This window comes from Daucus carota, chromosome 7 (assembly GCF_001625215.2).
Source record: "Daucus carota subsp. sativus chromosome 7, DH1 v3.0, whole genome shotgun sequence".
In the NCBI taxonomy this organism is placed as follows: domain Eukaryota; kingdom Viridiplantae; phylum Streptophyta; class Magnoliopsida; order Apiales; family Apiaceae; genus Daucus; species Daucus carota.
The window spans coordinates 13,360,297-13,377,309 of NC_030387.2; the positions used below are offsets into that span (position 1 = coordinate 13,360,297).

General features: G+C 34.2%; 1 protein-coding gene across 1 annotated transcript; it reads left to right on the forward strand.

The window, feature by feature from the left end:
- The first annotated feature begins 7,455 nt into the window (after positions 1–7,455).
- Positions 7,456–12,158, forward strand: LOC108196821 (transcription factor UNE12). The gene is made up of 7 exons (XM_017364266.2): positions 7,456–7,821; positions 8,015–8,107; positions 9,072–9,191; positions 9,300–9,365; positions 10,560–10,625; positions 11,155–11,232; positions 11,349–12,158. Exons 1-7 carry the CDS (start codon positions 7,642–7,644, stop codon positions 11,574–11,576), a joined length of 831 nt encoding a protein of 276 aa, XP_017219755.1. The 5' UTR covers positions 7,456–7,641; the 3' UTR covers positions 11,577–12,158.
- The last annotated feature ends 4,855 nt before the right edge of the window (positions 12,159–17,013 follow it).

Genomic DNA, 17,013 nt, shown 5'->3' on the forward strand with positions numbered 1-17,013 from the left:
GGCCTTGACAAGGACTAAGAAACTTCCAGAAAGGTTGGAATTCCATTACTCATCTCAAGCAAGAATTACATGGCCACTAGAGAGGATCTTGGATCAAGATTACAATGATTTGAAGACTGTGTATTTGAAGTTAGACAACAGAACCTCATACTCACAAGGAGTCATGAGTGAAATTCTCAAAAGGATTGAAGATATAAGGAAGAAATGGAATGAACCTTCTGATCTCCCTTTAAGGTTGTCTCTTCCTAACACTGGTAGTTGCATTCACAATCATCCCTCAAGATTGATGACTTTCAGAGATGATCAAGGCATTAAGAGATTCTTCAGATTGAAGGATCATGCTAGAAATGCAGATGTAGACATCTTGAGGGCTATGCAGAAAAAGCTAAATTCCAAGATCACAGAAGAGGCCAAATTCAGTGAAGATCTAGAGAGGGAGATAAACAAGAAACTGGCCAGACAAAAGAAAAGGAAACCATGAACATCTGCTCAGTCTAGAGGAGCAAAAATCCAATCATTGTAAAACTCTTATCTTTTCAGCAATTAAAATTCCTTTCTTAATGCAAAGATATTTGTTCTTTGTATTGTATGTTTTGTAATCATCAAGCACCTCAAATTTATATCTAAAATTCCAACAGATATAAATAGGGGGAGATTGTTAGGAATATGTGATGCTTGATGATACAAAATGTTTCCGTTCTTACTTAGAATAATTTTGCATGTAGCTGATCAATTGATAGCATGCTAAGGCAATATCGATTGATCAGATAAACCCATCAACGGATGATGAGGTACTGTAACAAAGCTGGAGTATCTTAGCAATTGATGTAATGTTATGAATACTTCTAGATTAGCAGTTGATCTATCAATGGATGTTTAGATAGGGTGACATAATTGTAAATATGTGAAGTCATGTAATCTATCCAAGTGAAGTGAAGATCGATCGCTATTCTTGAAGTATCAATGGCTAATTAAAGGGAGCTTATCAATCGCTGCATCAACACCATCAATCGATAATTCAAGGAAGACTGTCAATCGCTCATTCTGAACAACTTATCAATTGATAGTTCAAGAACATTATCAATTGATAATATTAGCAATTGACAATCAGCAATTGACAGCTACAAGTCAAGTAAAAGACAAAGAGCACATGGGTTGATGTGACAGATGCTGCACCAGCTTTGATAGCTAAACCAAAAGCAGTTTAGTCAAATATTGAGAACCTCGAAGCCTACCATTTCTGGCAAAGCAACAAGAATTTCAAGCTGCCAAATGCAGTATCAAGTCCAAGAAATTCTATATTTGTATTAGCTAGAAAGTGAGTAGGAAAATACTTTTACAGACTAGTTTTGTTTGTAATAGTATATATTCGCTTTGTAATTTACATTTCAAAGTATACAAACACCAAGAACTGAAGAGCAAAGCACTAGAGAAAGTTAGCAAGAAATTGTAAGCTTCTGCTCTTCATTCTTTTGTAAGCAGCCAAGTAATTCTACTTGGAAGGTTCTTGATATAAAAATCTCTCAGGTGGATCAAACAATCCACCTGAAATTTTTAAGATCCTTGTTCTTTAAATTTCTGTTTTAGTTTTATATTCTCTTGTAATCTGAATATAATTTGTTGTGCAAGAATTTATTAAAATTTTTGTAGATTGTATTCAACCCCCCCCCCCCCCTTCTACAATCTAACTTGTTGTTTGCATTGTTTAAATAACAAAGATGATGATCAAAGATGAAGACAACACAGAAAGCATGCATAAGACAAAGATGTGCAGCATAGTTTAAATTAGAGTGCATAATTTGTATTCTAGTTAAAAGCTTTGTAAAACTTGGAGTATATAACCAAGTTAGTAGCATAGGTTGAAAGTTTTCGAATACTTGAGAGAAAAATCTGAGAGTTAGAAACCATTCAAGTGATGAACCTGCAGTTGTGCGAATTGTAATCAATCCACAGATTCTTCAATATAAAATCTCACGGGTGGATCATTCAATCCACCCGTATTTTTAATACTTGGTGTTTTTCTGTTTTATTGTTTTAAGTGTTCTTGTTCTTGAATCTTTTAATTTGTAAAAGATTGTATTCAACCCCCCCCCCCTCCTTCTACAATCTTTCTCATAGTTGGTGTAAAATAACAAGGTAGTTTCCCTTTGGTATGTGTAAGCAACTTTGTGTATAAATAGTGTCATGCTCGGGTGTTAGATTCATTGCTAGTTGTGTTTGCTCAACAAGTACTTGAACAACTCTACTCTTCTAATTTCTCCAACTCTTTGTTCTCCAACTCTTTGTTATCATCAGATTTGAATGAATCCGCGATATTTTTATGCACATATATATATATTAGTGTCCATATCATCCTGCATGCCTTGAGATTATTATTTTAAGCTATTCTGCGTTTATCTCATTATAGCTCTTCCTAGCTAGCTCCCTAGATCTCTCTTTGTGTGTGTGTGTGTGGATGATCGATCGTGGGTGATTTTTTGATTTGATGCTAATGATATAATTAAGCTTTGTGAGTGTAACTCATCACAGACTTGTTAAAGCATGCAGCGCGTAGCTTCCTGCCGGAGATATTACTGTAGGAATTAGGATGCATGTGTGTCATGAATCGGGTTCTTGGCTTGGTGTGAGTGTGTGTGAAAGGCAGAGAATGGAGCAATTAGGACTGAGAAGAGGTTGCCATTATTGAGTTTGATAAAAAAAACTCATGTAAAAACAACATGAGCTCAATCAGTGTGGCTTAATTGCTAGGGTTATCTAGTGGATTCATCTGCAGATGGCATTATAATATTATTACACTACTAGTGTAATATTATCAATCTCTGTTTATGTCTTTATATATGGAGATAATGCTACCGATTTTTATGTGTGTGTGAATGGTCGATCGTGGATGATTTTTAATTTCATGCTAGATATATAAGCTTTCTGAGTGTAACTCATCACAGATTTGTTTTTTTTTGGTTATGGCAAGTTTATACCTAGATATGTATGAGCCTTGAGTCTAGAATCCTAATTTCTTTACTACTAGTTGACAGTTTTACTAGGTATTCATTTCTTTACCTTTCTTTCTTTTGATGTTGTTACTAATCAAATTTTTTCTTTTAACATTTTGCAGATGGCTCTGATGGATCTTTACCAATTTCTACTAAACGTATTTCTATATATTTTTCGGTAATAATATTATATTTGTACGCTTTTTAAATATATCATATCATTTGTCATTATTTTATATTTATATTTTTGTATTTATGTGCCAGGTTTTTCGGTCTTCGTCCAATCGATATTGACAGAAATCCTCAGCCCGCACCGATTAACGAAATTGTTGAAGTTGTTGATCCGGTCGAACCCATATTTGTCGATATTCATGTCGACGAGCAGCTACATCAACTCCCTCGGGATGTTGGTATTGTTGACGAGCAACAACATCAACTCCCTCGGGATATTAATAATGATACGAGCGTCAACAATATTTTTGGTAACACACTATATTATTTTATCAACCCTATCCATGCTTTATACAATTTATTGGTGAGTCTTAACGTTTTTATTGTCAACCGTAATTTATTGAGCTTAAGTTTTCTAATGTTCCTTGTTATTACTCCTGCGGGTTTCACTGTATATTATTATTACCGCCATCAATCTCAAGTTGATGTCCTTAAATTTGAAGTACTTGATAGTATACTACTTATGAATTCGACATTCAACGGGACCAACTTTCTTACGATACTTTTTTTAATCTCTCTGTCTTTAATCCAGATAATACGAGAGAAATGGAAATCCGTAATAATATAACCCTATTTGCTTCAGACATATCGATAGGGTTTCTAAACAATACTCCCCCTCTTTTCCTTAATACCAGCCAATTTGTGCATTTTAACTTTCATATGTCCGGCACAAATATTAATTTTAAACCCAAAATTCGTGCTTCTTCCATATATTATTATATGATTATCAATTCTGATGTCACCGTCCGTTCAGTCGACTATCCGCAAAATATTAATAAATATCAGTGGGTGACACATTGTACAATTATATCTACCTAACCTTCCCAAGGACATATGGCAGTCTCTTCTTGCAAAACCATAAGGTAAAATTCCACTAAGGTTTAAGCTTATTAATAACTTCTTTTGTATTAGTTTTACTGAATATTTGGCTAATTTAGTTATCCTCTCTTTGTTTTTACAGATAAATTACAGAGAAATTAAAGCTAACAAATGGAGATGACGCACAGAGAACAAATTGAAGATTTTGTAAAATATTATTGATATATTATAAAGTAGTTAATTCACCTTGTTGCACTACTCTGAATATATATTTTTTTTAATTAGCCGTTAAATTGGTTATGATGGACTCCCTCTTAGGGTTAAAAATGGGGCGGGTTCGGGGCGGGTACTTCATTTCCCTGCCCCGCTCTATATATATTTTTCCTGCCCGGTCTCCGCCCCATTTCCCACGGGGATTTATTTTTAATCCACATCCCCGCCCCATCGGGGATTTAATATAATTTCGCCATGCCCCGCCCCGCTGCTATAATATAACACTTCAAATAATTACTTTAAAATTCAGTAATTTTTTCTTCAGAATTTAATAAAAATATACGAGACACATATATTAAAAGCAAAAAACGAAATATAATAGAAATCAAAGAGACATGTTATACATTGTAAAATTATAGTTTTTTGTATTATAAAATAATAATATTAAATATAATAAATATATTATATTAAGTATAATTATTTATTTATATTAAATATATGTGGGGCGGGGCGGGGAATCCACGTGGAGATTCAACAAATACCATACTTGCCCCATATTTTGGCGGAGCAAAAAATCATTCCCCGTCACTACCTCATTCCCCATATTAGCGGGGCAGATCTGCCCCATTCGGGGCGGGTTGGGGCGGGTTCTCCATTTTCCCCACCCCATTTTTAACCCTGCAGTCCCTCTGGAGTAAAGTGAACTCTGTGATCTCAAATCTAATTCCATAAAAAGAGTATTAAAGACACTCCAACTCCCCTTTACAGAAAAAGCAATACATAACAACTCTCCAACTCACTGTGGATCATTAGAGCTTTGAGCATCTAAAATCACGCCTTCAAAAGTCCTAAACAACACTAGAACACTACAGATTACAAGCCATCTCAAAAGCCAACATAAACTGGACTTTATAACTTGAGTAAAATACTATTTTTGCCAAGAAATTAAAATAAAATGAATGCATGCGACTAAGGAAGCTATTGAAGAGGGTAATAGCCTATGTTACCTCCGCTTTTATTTCCCTTTTAGTACCCGTGTCCAACATTTGTGGGTACAATTGTACAAACACTTGTCAAACTTAAGAGGCAACAGACTCCTGAGAAGAAAGTAACTTTACCCTCCTCGTAAGATCTCTCATTTGATCTATTATTATTGACTTCTTTTGGATTCAGAACTGAATAGCCAACTCAGCTGTATCAGAAATGTCTTTCTTTAATAACACTTCATCCTCCATCAACTTTGTTGGGAAGTGTTCGAGTGCAATTACACAAAGTGCAATACAAGTGCGAAGGACAGCCACTTCATTTGGTATTCCAGAGGTGCCTCGGCTGATAATGACTTGAGCGTATTCAGGTCATGGTCTTGTACCTTTTCCATATCCCTTTCAAGTAGAACTCTAAGGGCAGCCAACAATCGGCCTCCACTAATTCTGGGCCTCCCAAGCTTACCTATCAACATTCCCTCCCATCAAAAATAAAATAAGAATCACATCAACATTCTCTAGAAAAGGGTCAGAATGATGTGTAAATTATATTTGCTACACATCTTGAAGATCTTGATGATATTGTAATTTTAAGTAAAAATATATTATGAAGTACTACCTTATAATATTGGAACCGATAAATTAATAGTAATATCATCTAAAAACTGTGAAAAACAATCTCTTATAACAAAAAACCGATCTAAACCTTTAAATTAAGTTATCAATTATCGTGTATAAAATATATCATCTTTATGCTATAACAAAGATGAATAATCTTTTTTTTCCTATTTTTGAGAAAAAAAAGAAAGAAAAAGATAGAAAAAGATGAATAAGTTTTCCAGTTGTTTATGGGTAATTATTTGTCTAGAATAGCCTGTGGACACTAGTGTTGCTCATCAATTTGTAATGTTTATTTAAGTAAGTTATCTTTCAACATAGGAAGAATCGTAAACTTAATTTTGATTAATATTTACATTGAGTATATATTCAATTGTTAAAGTGAATGCAATTACCTAACTACTTGTGCCGGGCAATGCTCTAGATACAATAATTTTATTTTTTCTACAGTGAACAGTCCTACAACAGCAGTATTAAGATTATAATTTTTTACTTTCAGAGCATAAGCTTCTTTTTTTTTCCAGAGATGTTCACTACGCAGCAAAGAAGAAAAACTAACCTTCTATGCACTTAGAAAAACTAAGCTTCTCTGTTGGTTGTGTTAAGCCACAAGACACCACATACATGTTTTACCGGAAGAATTAAATTATACTAAATTGCACAATTATATCTGTGATTTCAGCAAAAAATTCAAGCACAAATAGTCATCACCTTCGCTTGGAGTGTCAAAAATGAAGGAAAATAAAAGGACATAATAATATCAGCACTCTTTTGATACACAAAATGAATATAGATCCATATATTTATTGAAGAATTTAATATATAATGGCAATTAGATCCCCCAAGATGGTCTCAAATTCCTGTATAGTGGATACCATACAAATAGCAATCATAGCCTATATAATAAACAGTAAATCATTCAGAATTTCAAGCAAATTCCAAATAAGAACCATCTATATTAACTTGGCTTTTTATCTATTTGAACTCATGATCTCTTGAATTTATATGTGATGTCAGTTACCTGATTCATCTGGTGACAAGTGTTAAATGCATAAGATGCATGTGGTAATAAACTCTGTGATCCATTAAAATATACAACGGAATGGCCTGTGTCACCAGAATATACTATTTGTTTACAACATAGGTTGTAAGCAGCTTGTATCCTCAAAACGTAGGTAGAAATTAGGCAGTACTTTTGAGTGTTTATGTTTGATAATTATCGAATTAAAATAGTGATTTGGGCTAAAAAGTTAATTTTCACAAAATTATTTGAGGAGTTTTTTGGATTAGAGGTCTTCGTATATGGTATAAAAAGTTAATCAAACAGCTATTTATCAAATATTTTACGTGAATTCGCTAATTCAATTCGTTAGTGAAAACATCTATTTCAATCCACTATTCAAACCATCTGATTTAATCCGTTACCAACTAACCACTAATTCCTAAATAGCCGATAAATGGTATGCGGTATGCTATTTTGAACACTCTCTTATTGAAAACAACAAAACGAATTAGGCAAACAATAAAAAGACAGAAGATGTAAAGCAAGCAAAAATAATAAAGAAAGATGAATAAAAAAGGATGAAATGATGATGAGTGTTGAATTATCACACATTTTCACATATAAGAAACGCACGCCTTTAGACAACAAAAGACAATAGTCTTCCTCCTACTACCCTTGTCAGACTCAACCCATCACTACTCTCATCACATCCCTCCTCAACCCACACACCTGCCGCCATTTTCTCCGACAAGCCCTCCTCTCTCGCCGGAAAAAACTTTCCGGCATGGCTAATAACCCACCTGACGGCTACTCAGATGACTTCTTGGAGCAAATTCTTGCAATCCCATCTTACAATGGCTTGTCAAACCCTGATGGAACTTCATCGGAAGCTGCTTCTCATCTCCCCGGCGGTGCTCAACAGCCGTTTTTCCCCTTGGGTTTGAGCCTGGATAATGGCCAGCGGGTACCCTTTTTACCCTTTTGCATTTTACTGCTTTTATTATGTGTAGTTGTTTGATTTTGTCTTTGTGTTGTTTATTTCTAGCTTCTTGATTTTTATTATTACTGGGGTTTTTATGTGGTCGGTTAAAATTTGAGAAAAAGGGTTGAAATGATGTGTGGTTTATATTATTTGTATATGTGTGTTTGGTATGCAGGAGAGAGGAGCCATGAATATGGGGAATTTGTTTCCAGTATTTGAGCATTTACAGCCTCACTCTGTTCGTCATGCTGTTCCGCAGATGCACCAGGTTGTCCCCCTATATGTTCATATCATTTTTGTAATTACGATAGTACATACTAGCACATTTCAGGATTATAAGACTATGCATGTGATGAGGCTTATTTTGGTTAACATTTTTGTTGATTGATTTCACATTTCGGTCCACTGGAGTTGCGTGTTGAATTTTTTTTTTGCTCAACCGTAATTTTTACTGCATCCTTGATCACAAGCTTACTAAGACAAATGAAAAGTTTTAATTGGATATGTGTCTTCCACTTGTTGAAGTCGGGTAAATTTACGCAAATGGCAAATTGCAGATTTCGACTAAAATCTTGAACTTGTAATGAGATGGCCATTTAGTCAGTCTGGTGTGCAGTTCATGGACTGCGTAGATGAAACAAATTAGTGGATCATGGATAATGTCAAGAATGCTCTAAAGCAGTATTTTAGAATTGGATACCTCTACATTTAAGGTGTGACCACTGTCCTCTTATTGGTTGTGTAAGCATGTAGGCACAAGCGGTTGACATAGAATTGCTTATTAGTCATATAAATGTTATAAAAGTTACAAACCGTAACATATACTACCAGTTAGCTGTTTAAATGGCTGATAATCTGAAATAAGGCCAGATTCAAATAGATTACACAGTTAGCAGATTAGATTTCTCTTTTAAGACAAGTCAAATATATTTTTATTCTGATCAATTTTCTGGTTCGAGTTAAAAGGTTTTTCAATTTTGAAGTAAAACATACATGTAAAGATCTGTTTTTTGCTGAGCCTTTAAAAATAGTTATTAATTTAAGTGATACTCTGGAAACAAACTGCCATTTGACTTGGGCTTTTGAGATCTTTTGGGTCTTATGCCACTCGGCAAAGTGGCTCGACACTTGCACTGCATCATGCCTTCCATAAATACTATATATGAATGCCTAAAGTTGAAGTTTCAGTCTAAGCTCGTCTCTTGATTGCACTTTCAACATTTATTATCCAGGGTTTTCAAGGACCGCCAACTACAAGCACTGCAGTGACTGTGCCACACCCTCCTAACATGCGCCCAAGGGTACGGGCTCGACGAGGACAAGCCACAGATCCTCATAGTATTGCGGAACGGGTAACGGGATTACAATTCTGCAATTAAATTTGTATCCTTTGGGTGATTTATTGGGCTTCTTTGCAAAGTTCAACAATATTTTACTCAGAATGTATATACTTTTTGCAGCTGCGTAGAGAAAGAATTGCTGAGCGGATGAGGGCCTTGCAGGAACTTGTTCCCAGCTGCAACAAGGTTTCTCTAATTCTGCCTGCATTAGTGATCAAATTGCTTTTTGTGATCATTCCTGCATATGTTTAGTTTCTACACTGAAAGATTCCACTTCCTTTTCCCGAATTGTGAACCTCTGCAAAAAAAAATTATAAGACCTATATGAATACATATTGATATCTTGCTATCAAAGGTGTTGTGGAGTTCTAATGAATGTCATTACTCAGGATAATAAATTGAACAACATAAAGCAAGCACCAACATGTGATATACAGTCATTGTCTTGTTTTATTTTAATTATAGTATGTCTACTGTTTCTTTTTTCGCTTTGAGAAATAGAAAAATCGTGTCTTTAATTGTAGGGATAATCTCTGTGATCAAAATCTTCTCATATATAAGTGTGTTATGTGCGCTCCTCAGCAATTGTTATGCACTTATGCTCGCCTTGGATTGCTTGATTTACTTCTGCTATTCAACTTATGTTAGAACTCATTTTATTTAAATCAAACTAGATACAAGGTTCTCTTGCTAATTGAGTTTATGTTATTGGTATACAATGACTTAAATTAAGACCGTAATATGTGAGTATTGTAACTTCATTGGAATCTGTAAAATAAATGGAAACGAACGACGAAAGGTTCTCCATTGCACATGTTTGTGATTTAGGACCTAAAATTAGGACTGCCACTCTTTCACAGCAAAAGATACTGGAGCAGCAGTAGTATCTTTTCAGGTTTAGCACTTAAGCCAAACATCTAATAAGAATTTGTCAGTGTTAACTGTAAGTGCCTAGAAACAGTAACCTACTCATTGCTTCTCTTCTTCTGTTTGTGCACCGAGTGAAGCTGATGGGAAGTGTTCATATATATATATTTTTGTGTGTGTGAAGTAGTTCTAGAAAAGGATAAAGGATAGGAAATATACCAGCTGTAGAAGAGCCATGAACACTTTTCTCGTTTTAGTATGAGTGCCTGTGCCTCATTTAAAAGATACAAGTAAAACCTATTCTCAAATTCTAAGGTATGTAAGACCATTTTTACACCAACAATGGGGTATAAGTTTCTATTATGTCTATCTAATCAAAACTCTTCAAAGTTTGGATCAATGTTGATTCATAACCTTTGTGTATACATGTTTGCATGCTTTTGTAAGGTGCTAGTATTTCCGCCATATAAAAATAATACTTTCACAGTACTGATTAATCATATATGTTCTCAGTCAGATAAGGCTGCTATGCTGGATGAGATTCTGGATTATGTGAAGTTCTTGAGGCTCCAAGTTAAGGTATAAACTATTGTGAATGTTTAACTTTTTCACATAATTTTAAGTACTATGGTCATGTTTATTATCATGTATATATGTTTGTTGAACTTGCATTTTCCATTTTATAAGTTTATATGCCAAGTATGTTGATAAATCAGTGTGAAATTTGTACTCTTAGGACATGTATGAGCATGATTTATCCTCGGAATGATCTCTTGCTCTAGTTTGTAGTGCTTCGTGTGCCTATGTAGTTTTGCCGGATAGTTTTACTGCACTGCAACAACTTTTACTATTCAATATTTATTTATTTATTATAATTGATAAGTTTTTCTTGTCAAAATGGTTGTCAATAATATACTACATTGCCCATGTCTTATACGTCAAGTTGTGAAATCTGTAATATCGGTGTTGTCCATTAGCTCTAGCAATGCCAATAAGAAATAAGGCAGGTCCAGATATATAGTGTTCACTAGCCCGTGTGTGAGAGTGAATATCTTTTTAGTGACTTTGTTGACTATCTGGGTATCTGGATAAACTCTCTATTTAACAGGTCTTGAGCATGAGTAGGCTGGGTGGAGCTGGTGCTGTGGCACAGCTTGTGTCAGATGGCCCATTGCAGTCAGTGGAGGTAACACTTTACTAGTTAATCACTTCTTGTGACCGGATATATGCTGCATAAGCCTTTCATATCTCTTTATTTAAGGGTTTCTTTTATATATGTTTAATGCTTTTAAATTTGTTTAGGGGGGCATGATTGAAAATGGAGGTGATCGTCCTGTTTGGGAGAACTGGTCAAATGATGACACTGAACAAGAAGTAGCTAAACTGATGGAAGAAGATGTTGGAGCTGCCATGCAATTTCTGCAATCCAAAGCACTATGTATCATGCCAATCTCACTAGCTGCACTGATATATCCTTCTAATCAGTCGGACATCTCCATCGTCAAGCCTGAACCTCCACCTCCGTCATAGATGTACAGCAAGCTGCACGTGCCTATGACGACTCCTTTACAGCGTTATATGTCTCATTCTCCTTTACATCAAAACTTATCGTATAATTAAGTATTATCTTCTGTTACTTGACGTCTACGCTATACAATCAAATTTAGATGCCCCAACTGTACCTGGCCCCTCTCCCTAGTCCTTCTGGTCTAAAAGTAGGTGATTAAGGGCAGATTATTTGAAGGATAGTTTGGTAAGCAAAACCCTCCTTTTGCTGTGTGGGTAATTGGTTTTTTCTATGGTGGCCACTGGGATGCCTACATAAAGAGTATGGATTAATTTAAGTATTACAGATGCTTTAGATGGATAAAGAAATGTGCCTTTTGGGAAAGTAGTTTCAGAAAGATGATTTGTGCTTGACTTGTATAATTTAGTTAGTGGGATATGTTTCTTGAAAGTAAGAAAGTACTGCTTTTCCTTTAAAATGTTTGCTTATTATTAAGTCATGGCCCATATCTATCTGTCTAGGGATCAGCATTTGGAAATTTGGTGATTATGGGCCTAACTGATTACAACACTTTCTTACTTTATGTTATATTTCATTTTGTAGTATACTAAACTTGCATTATTACAGGCTTTTTGCATATATTATATTATGGAGAGAAAAACTCATGGGATTTTCCTGTATGACTTAAGAATCAAGATTGTGTGGCAGGGGCAATCATGAGCAATTTATTAGATGCTTTTATTCAATTAGAACAATTTCTTAAGCTTACTTTGGTTGCCAGACTTGTCCCATTCCTTTCCCACTGGCATAGCTTCACACAGAAAGCAGAGAGATAATTATGCTATACTCATGTAGTTTCAGGACAAAGTATGGTGATTTTTGTCTCTGGTCTTACTCTATTAATTTCATTTTTTATGTATACGAAGCATGATTTGGCTGGGAGCTTACAATGTTGCATTAAATCTTTTAGACAAATCATGCCTTTGCATAGTGCATAAGCTGTTTTCCTTATGTCAGAAAATTTAGTCTCTAGGAATAAATTAAAACGCTTCCAGGGTGGAAACCTGGGAGATGAGAGTATGTCCAGGTGTATTAGGTTGCCCTCCGGCATGCTTAACATGGTGTTTTAGTACTAGGGCCTGTAGCTCTATATCTGCGATTTGGGTATTTATTGCAATGCTGTTACTCTAGTCTCTCCGACCCACTGCCTTTCCCTGCTTGCAAAATACCATCACTGATAAGGAACACATTCCTTAACTAGGTTTTCACCATTAGCATAGGACCTGAGTTTGAGATCCGTCCATAATGTTGGGTGCCACTCAAGGGCTCTCGTATGAACATGGATCCATTTTGTAGTTGAGCTTTGAATTCTCGAATCTATGATTTCTATCAGCACAGCCACCTTTGACTTCATCTTATATTTCCTGCATTGTCACTTTCACATATCATCGTAATCCAGGAGACATCTCTATTTTCTCCTGCGCAATTTTTAGAATTGCCACTGCTTAGCTTTCAATTTGCGTCTTAACCGTCCCCTTCTTTAAAAAAGAAGCGCTTCCGGCTTTGTTGCTGCCATGGACGCTTGAAACAATTTTGTGTTCTTCATATTACTATATCCGTAGATTCACTAGTTTTATATAAGGAACTATTGAACTCAATCACTTGTTGCTCTTGTTACTCTTCAGTTTTCTGGACTTCCAAAATACAAAAGGCATTAAAATAGAGTTGGAGGCCATTAGCGTTTTAGATTAGACCATCTTCACCAAATTAGTTATGTAATGTAGTGAACAAGTTATAAAAAGTTCTAAACTATATTTTTGCTCAATACGATTTTAAATGGTACTTAAAACAAAATCCTAGTCATTCGCAAAAAAACAATTAGGATAGATTTTTCAATTGTCATGAGTAACCACATTTCATTTTATTTTTGCTATTTAAATATTTAGTTCCACATCTCAAACGCTATTATATATTTAGAGTCATTCGCACTAGAATTTTGAATAATTCAACTGTATAGCTGTAGTTTCAGGTTCCCCACATGTAATGTATAATTGTTAAAAATATTATAAAATAACATATCTTTCAAAACTTTATTTGTAAATATGAGTAAATATCAAATTCATTTTCTTAAAATCCCTTTAATATTTTTGGAAATATACCATTTTAGTTTGAAGTCAAACACATGTTCATCTGGTATTTATTGTTTAGTTGTTTTTGAATTTTGATACCCATGTGTATAGAAAATACAGGTACTCAGAAAAGGGAAAATAATTGTTACACACTTCTGATATATTATTGTCAATCTACGTACAATCCAAGGGACTAAGGTGTGATACACATGTTAGAGTTAGGCCCATTTTTCACTTATATACAAACTTATGTCTGTCATACCTGGACCGGCAATTTTATATATAACAAACGAAAATATATTATTTATTTTTGAATTTCAATTTTTGGTACAAGAAATATGAAAATACATGAAAGTACGGTGTAACATACGTTTTTATTTTACATACACAAAATAATCAATTGATCCTGACAAAAAAAGAAACAATCATTTGACGATAAGATATCTGAAGTCTTCGGTCTTCACAGTTTCCATACCTCCTTGTCCTTCCCTCGTCAGTCGTCACTGGCAAAAATAAATGAGAAACACCCCACAAATTACTGTCTCCCCTCATGGTTTTTATTTTATTTATGTCTTCTCAGTCACTATATTTTCTATAATACGATCTTTTATTTTCTCTTTCCTTTCCTGCTTCTTTCTTCGCCTTCTCTCCCTCTCTGCGTATAGCTCTCTCAAATTATAACAAAATTACTTTGGAGTAGGTCGGTAAACTTATCGGATTTAGATCGTATTTAGCTAAATTCATATCTTAATTCATTTAATTTTATCGGATGCAGATCGGATCGGATCATGAGTCAGATATTTTGCAAGTCAATTCATATTCGGTTCATTCGTTTCGTGGATAATCCGATCCACCAAAAATTATGAAATATATTGTTACACCATGTATCAATCTTCCATAAAGAGAAAAAGGGATATTTTCTAGCTATATTAATTAATGAATTTTAACTTTAACATGCACAAAAAGGAACTAATAAAATAGTTAAGTAAAGTCCGCGGTTTCATGTTATATATAAACAAAAATACAACTGAAAAACTTTGTTGATTGTTCCTATAAAACCTTCAACATAGAATATATCAAGTAAATGGATTATTATCAGATCAGATTATTATCGGATCGGACTTTTTTTCATAAAGATCCATATCCATTTATTTAACCACGGATCGGATCAGATATCCGATGTAACTGGTGCTGAGGGCTTGTTATGCAATTAAATGTAATTTTTAATAATTTTTTTAAAATTCATTTGTAGTTGCATATATATGATATCTATCAGTTGCACAAATGATTTCAAATACAACCTTCGTAGTTTTTTTCTAAAAGATAGTATTTTACATTTTTTTAAAATATATTTTTTATAATTTTTTTTTTGAGTTTGGGTATGTGTGAAATATTTATTGTAACACCTCCATCTTAAATTAAGACGAGGAGTTACCTACAAATCCAAAACCTGCAAACTGAGCACTAAATATATTCCAAATGATATTAAACAAGTCTGATAATTCCTAAAATGATTTAAATCCTCGAAAATAATTAGATCCGAATAATGCGAATGAACAGAATCTCTAACAATAAAATCCGAATAAACGCTAGAAGTTCATAAATCCTAAAATACAAAAAGAATGGGTTGCTCTCCATCACACCGTCCTGAATCCCCCTAAGTACCTGTCAGAAGAAGAATACGGCATGAGCCAAATGCCCAGTACGGATTGAAAGCATCTCTACCGAACAAGGAATATTTAAAAATATTTTGACAATATAACAAAACAATAGTTTTAAAATAACAGGCTGAGGCAACGAGTGGTTAGGATATTTCATACCGAGATCAAATCAGAACAGATACAGATACACATATCATAGGGTACCTAATGCGTGCAACAAAACCGGATAACGTGTACGGCATATACAACGTCACCGTCGAATCACAAATCAAATCAAACTGAACCGGGTGCACCCACGTATCCTGAACAAATAATCAAAATGGCCAAAGTTCCTCCCTGGATACGCCGTGACCAATCACACTGTCACGGGAGTGTCATGTCAATGGTGTCGCAAAGACATGGCTGTAATACCCCTACAGCTGGGTAACTCGGTATACCCTATATCTCTAAGGGTTCAAAACAAAATAGTTTTCACAACTTAAATCACATGGTACGGATATTTCAAATAAACTGAACAAATCATTATTTGTGAAATTTCTGAAAAATCGCATCATAAATATTTGAATATCTCAAAACAGATTTTTAATATATTTTTCAGAAATCAAAACAGTCAAATGAATAGCACAGAACAACTTAGCAAATCGAACAGATCAAAGAGGACAAATAAAAATTATTTAAAACCGAAAGGAGTAGCGCTAAATAAAAGGAATAAAATCTGTACCTCGAAAATAGCAAACTCAAACATTAACGAACCTCACAAGGGACCATCTAAACTCTCGAACCCCGACTTTATCATAAACTCCAGATATCTCCATGATTCACATCTGCCCAGATCAATAATCAACTGTTTTGACCCTGTAAACGATGTATTCTGGAAAAACTCAAAACACGAAACTCGTAGAGAACGAAATGACCTTTCCGAAAAGGTAAGGCTCATCAAATACGAACACATAACGAATCGGGAATTAAATAAAACGTCCGTTGATTCAGAACTCAAAGGGAAAACAGGATCTGATTAGGTTTTGTAATTTTGAGAACAGTTCAAAACATAATCTGAGAAAACATTGTGAACAAAAGTTGTAGGAAATCGAAAGACCTTTCCGAAAGGTCAAGAATCATCATATTCCGATAAGAATTGAATTTACTACGAATTTTACAAGACAGTTGATTTCTGTGGAATAAGCCCTACGAATTTTTTGTAATAAAAACGAAGAGAAGGTTGGGTGGCTCTCAAAAGTATACATAAAAGATGGGGGAACACTAGGGGTGTCAAACGGATAATTCGGATAAGGTTCTGCCTGTATCTGTATCCGGATCCGAATCCGAAAATCCATATCCGGATCCGAAATTTTTTAAAGGATGATATCCGAATCCGGATCCGACGGATATTATCCGAATTCGGATAATATCCGGATCCGAATTTGATTTTTAATCAGAATTTTTATTTTTCTATTAAAATTTCTAAAAAATAGTAAAAATTAAAAATTAATTTTTAAAAACTGAGTAAAAAAATTAAAATCATTAAAGAAGGTTTATATTAATTTTTATTTATCTTTCAATATAATTTGTTATCTTTAAAATATTAAACTCAAATAAAATTACGATATATGTCTATAATATTTTAAAATTATACAAAATTTATATAAATATATTATTTTATGTATACATAT

Bases quoted from the DNA above. Each gene is read 5' to 3' on its own strand.
- LOC108196821 (XM_017364266.2), top strand. From the start codon at position 7,642: ATGGCTAATAACCCACCTGACGGCTACTCAGATGACTTCTTGGAGCAA. The intron at 9,366-10,559 runs GTTTCTCTAATT...ATATGTTCTCAG, and splicing joins TTGTTCCCAGCTGCAACAAG to TCAGATAAGGCTGCTATGCT. The intron at 11,233-11,348 runs GTAACACTTTAC...AAATTTGTTTAG, and splicing joins GCCCATTGCAGTCAGTGGAG to GGGGGCATGATTGAAAATGG.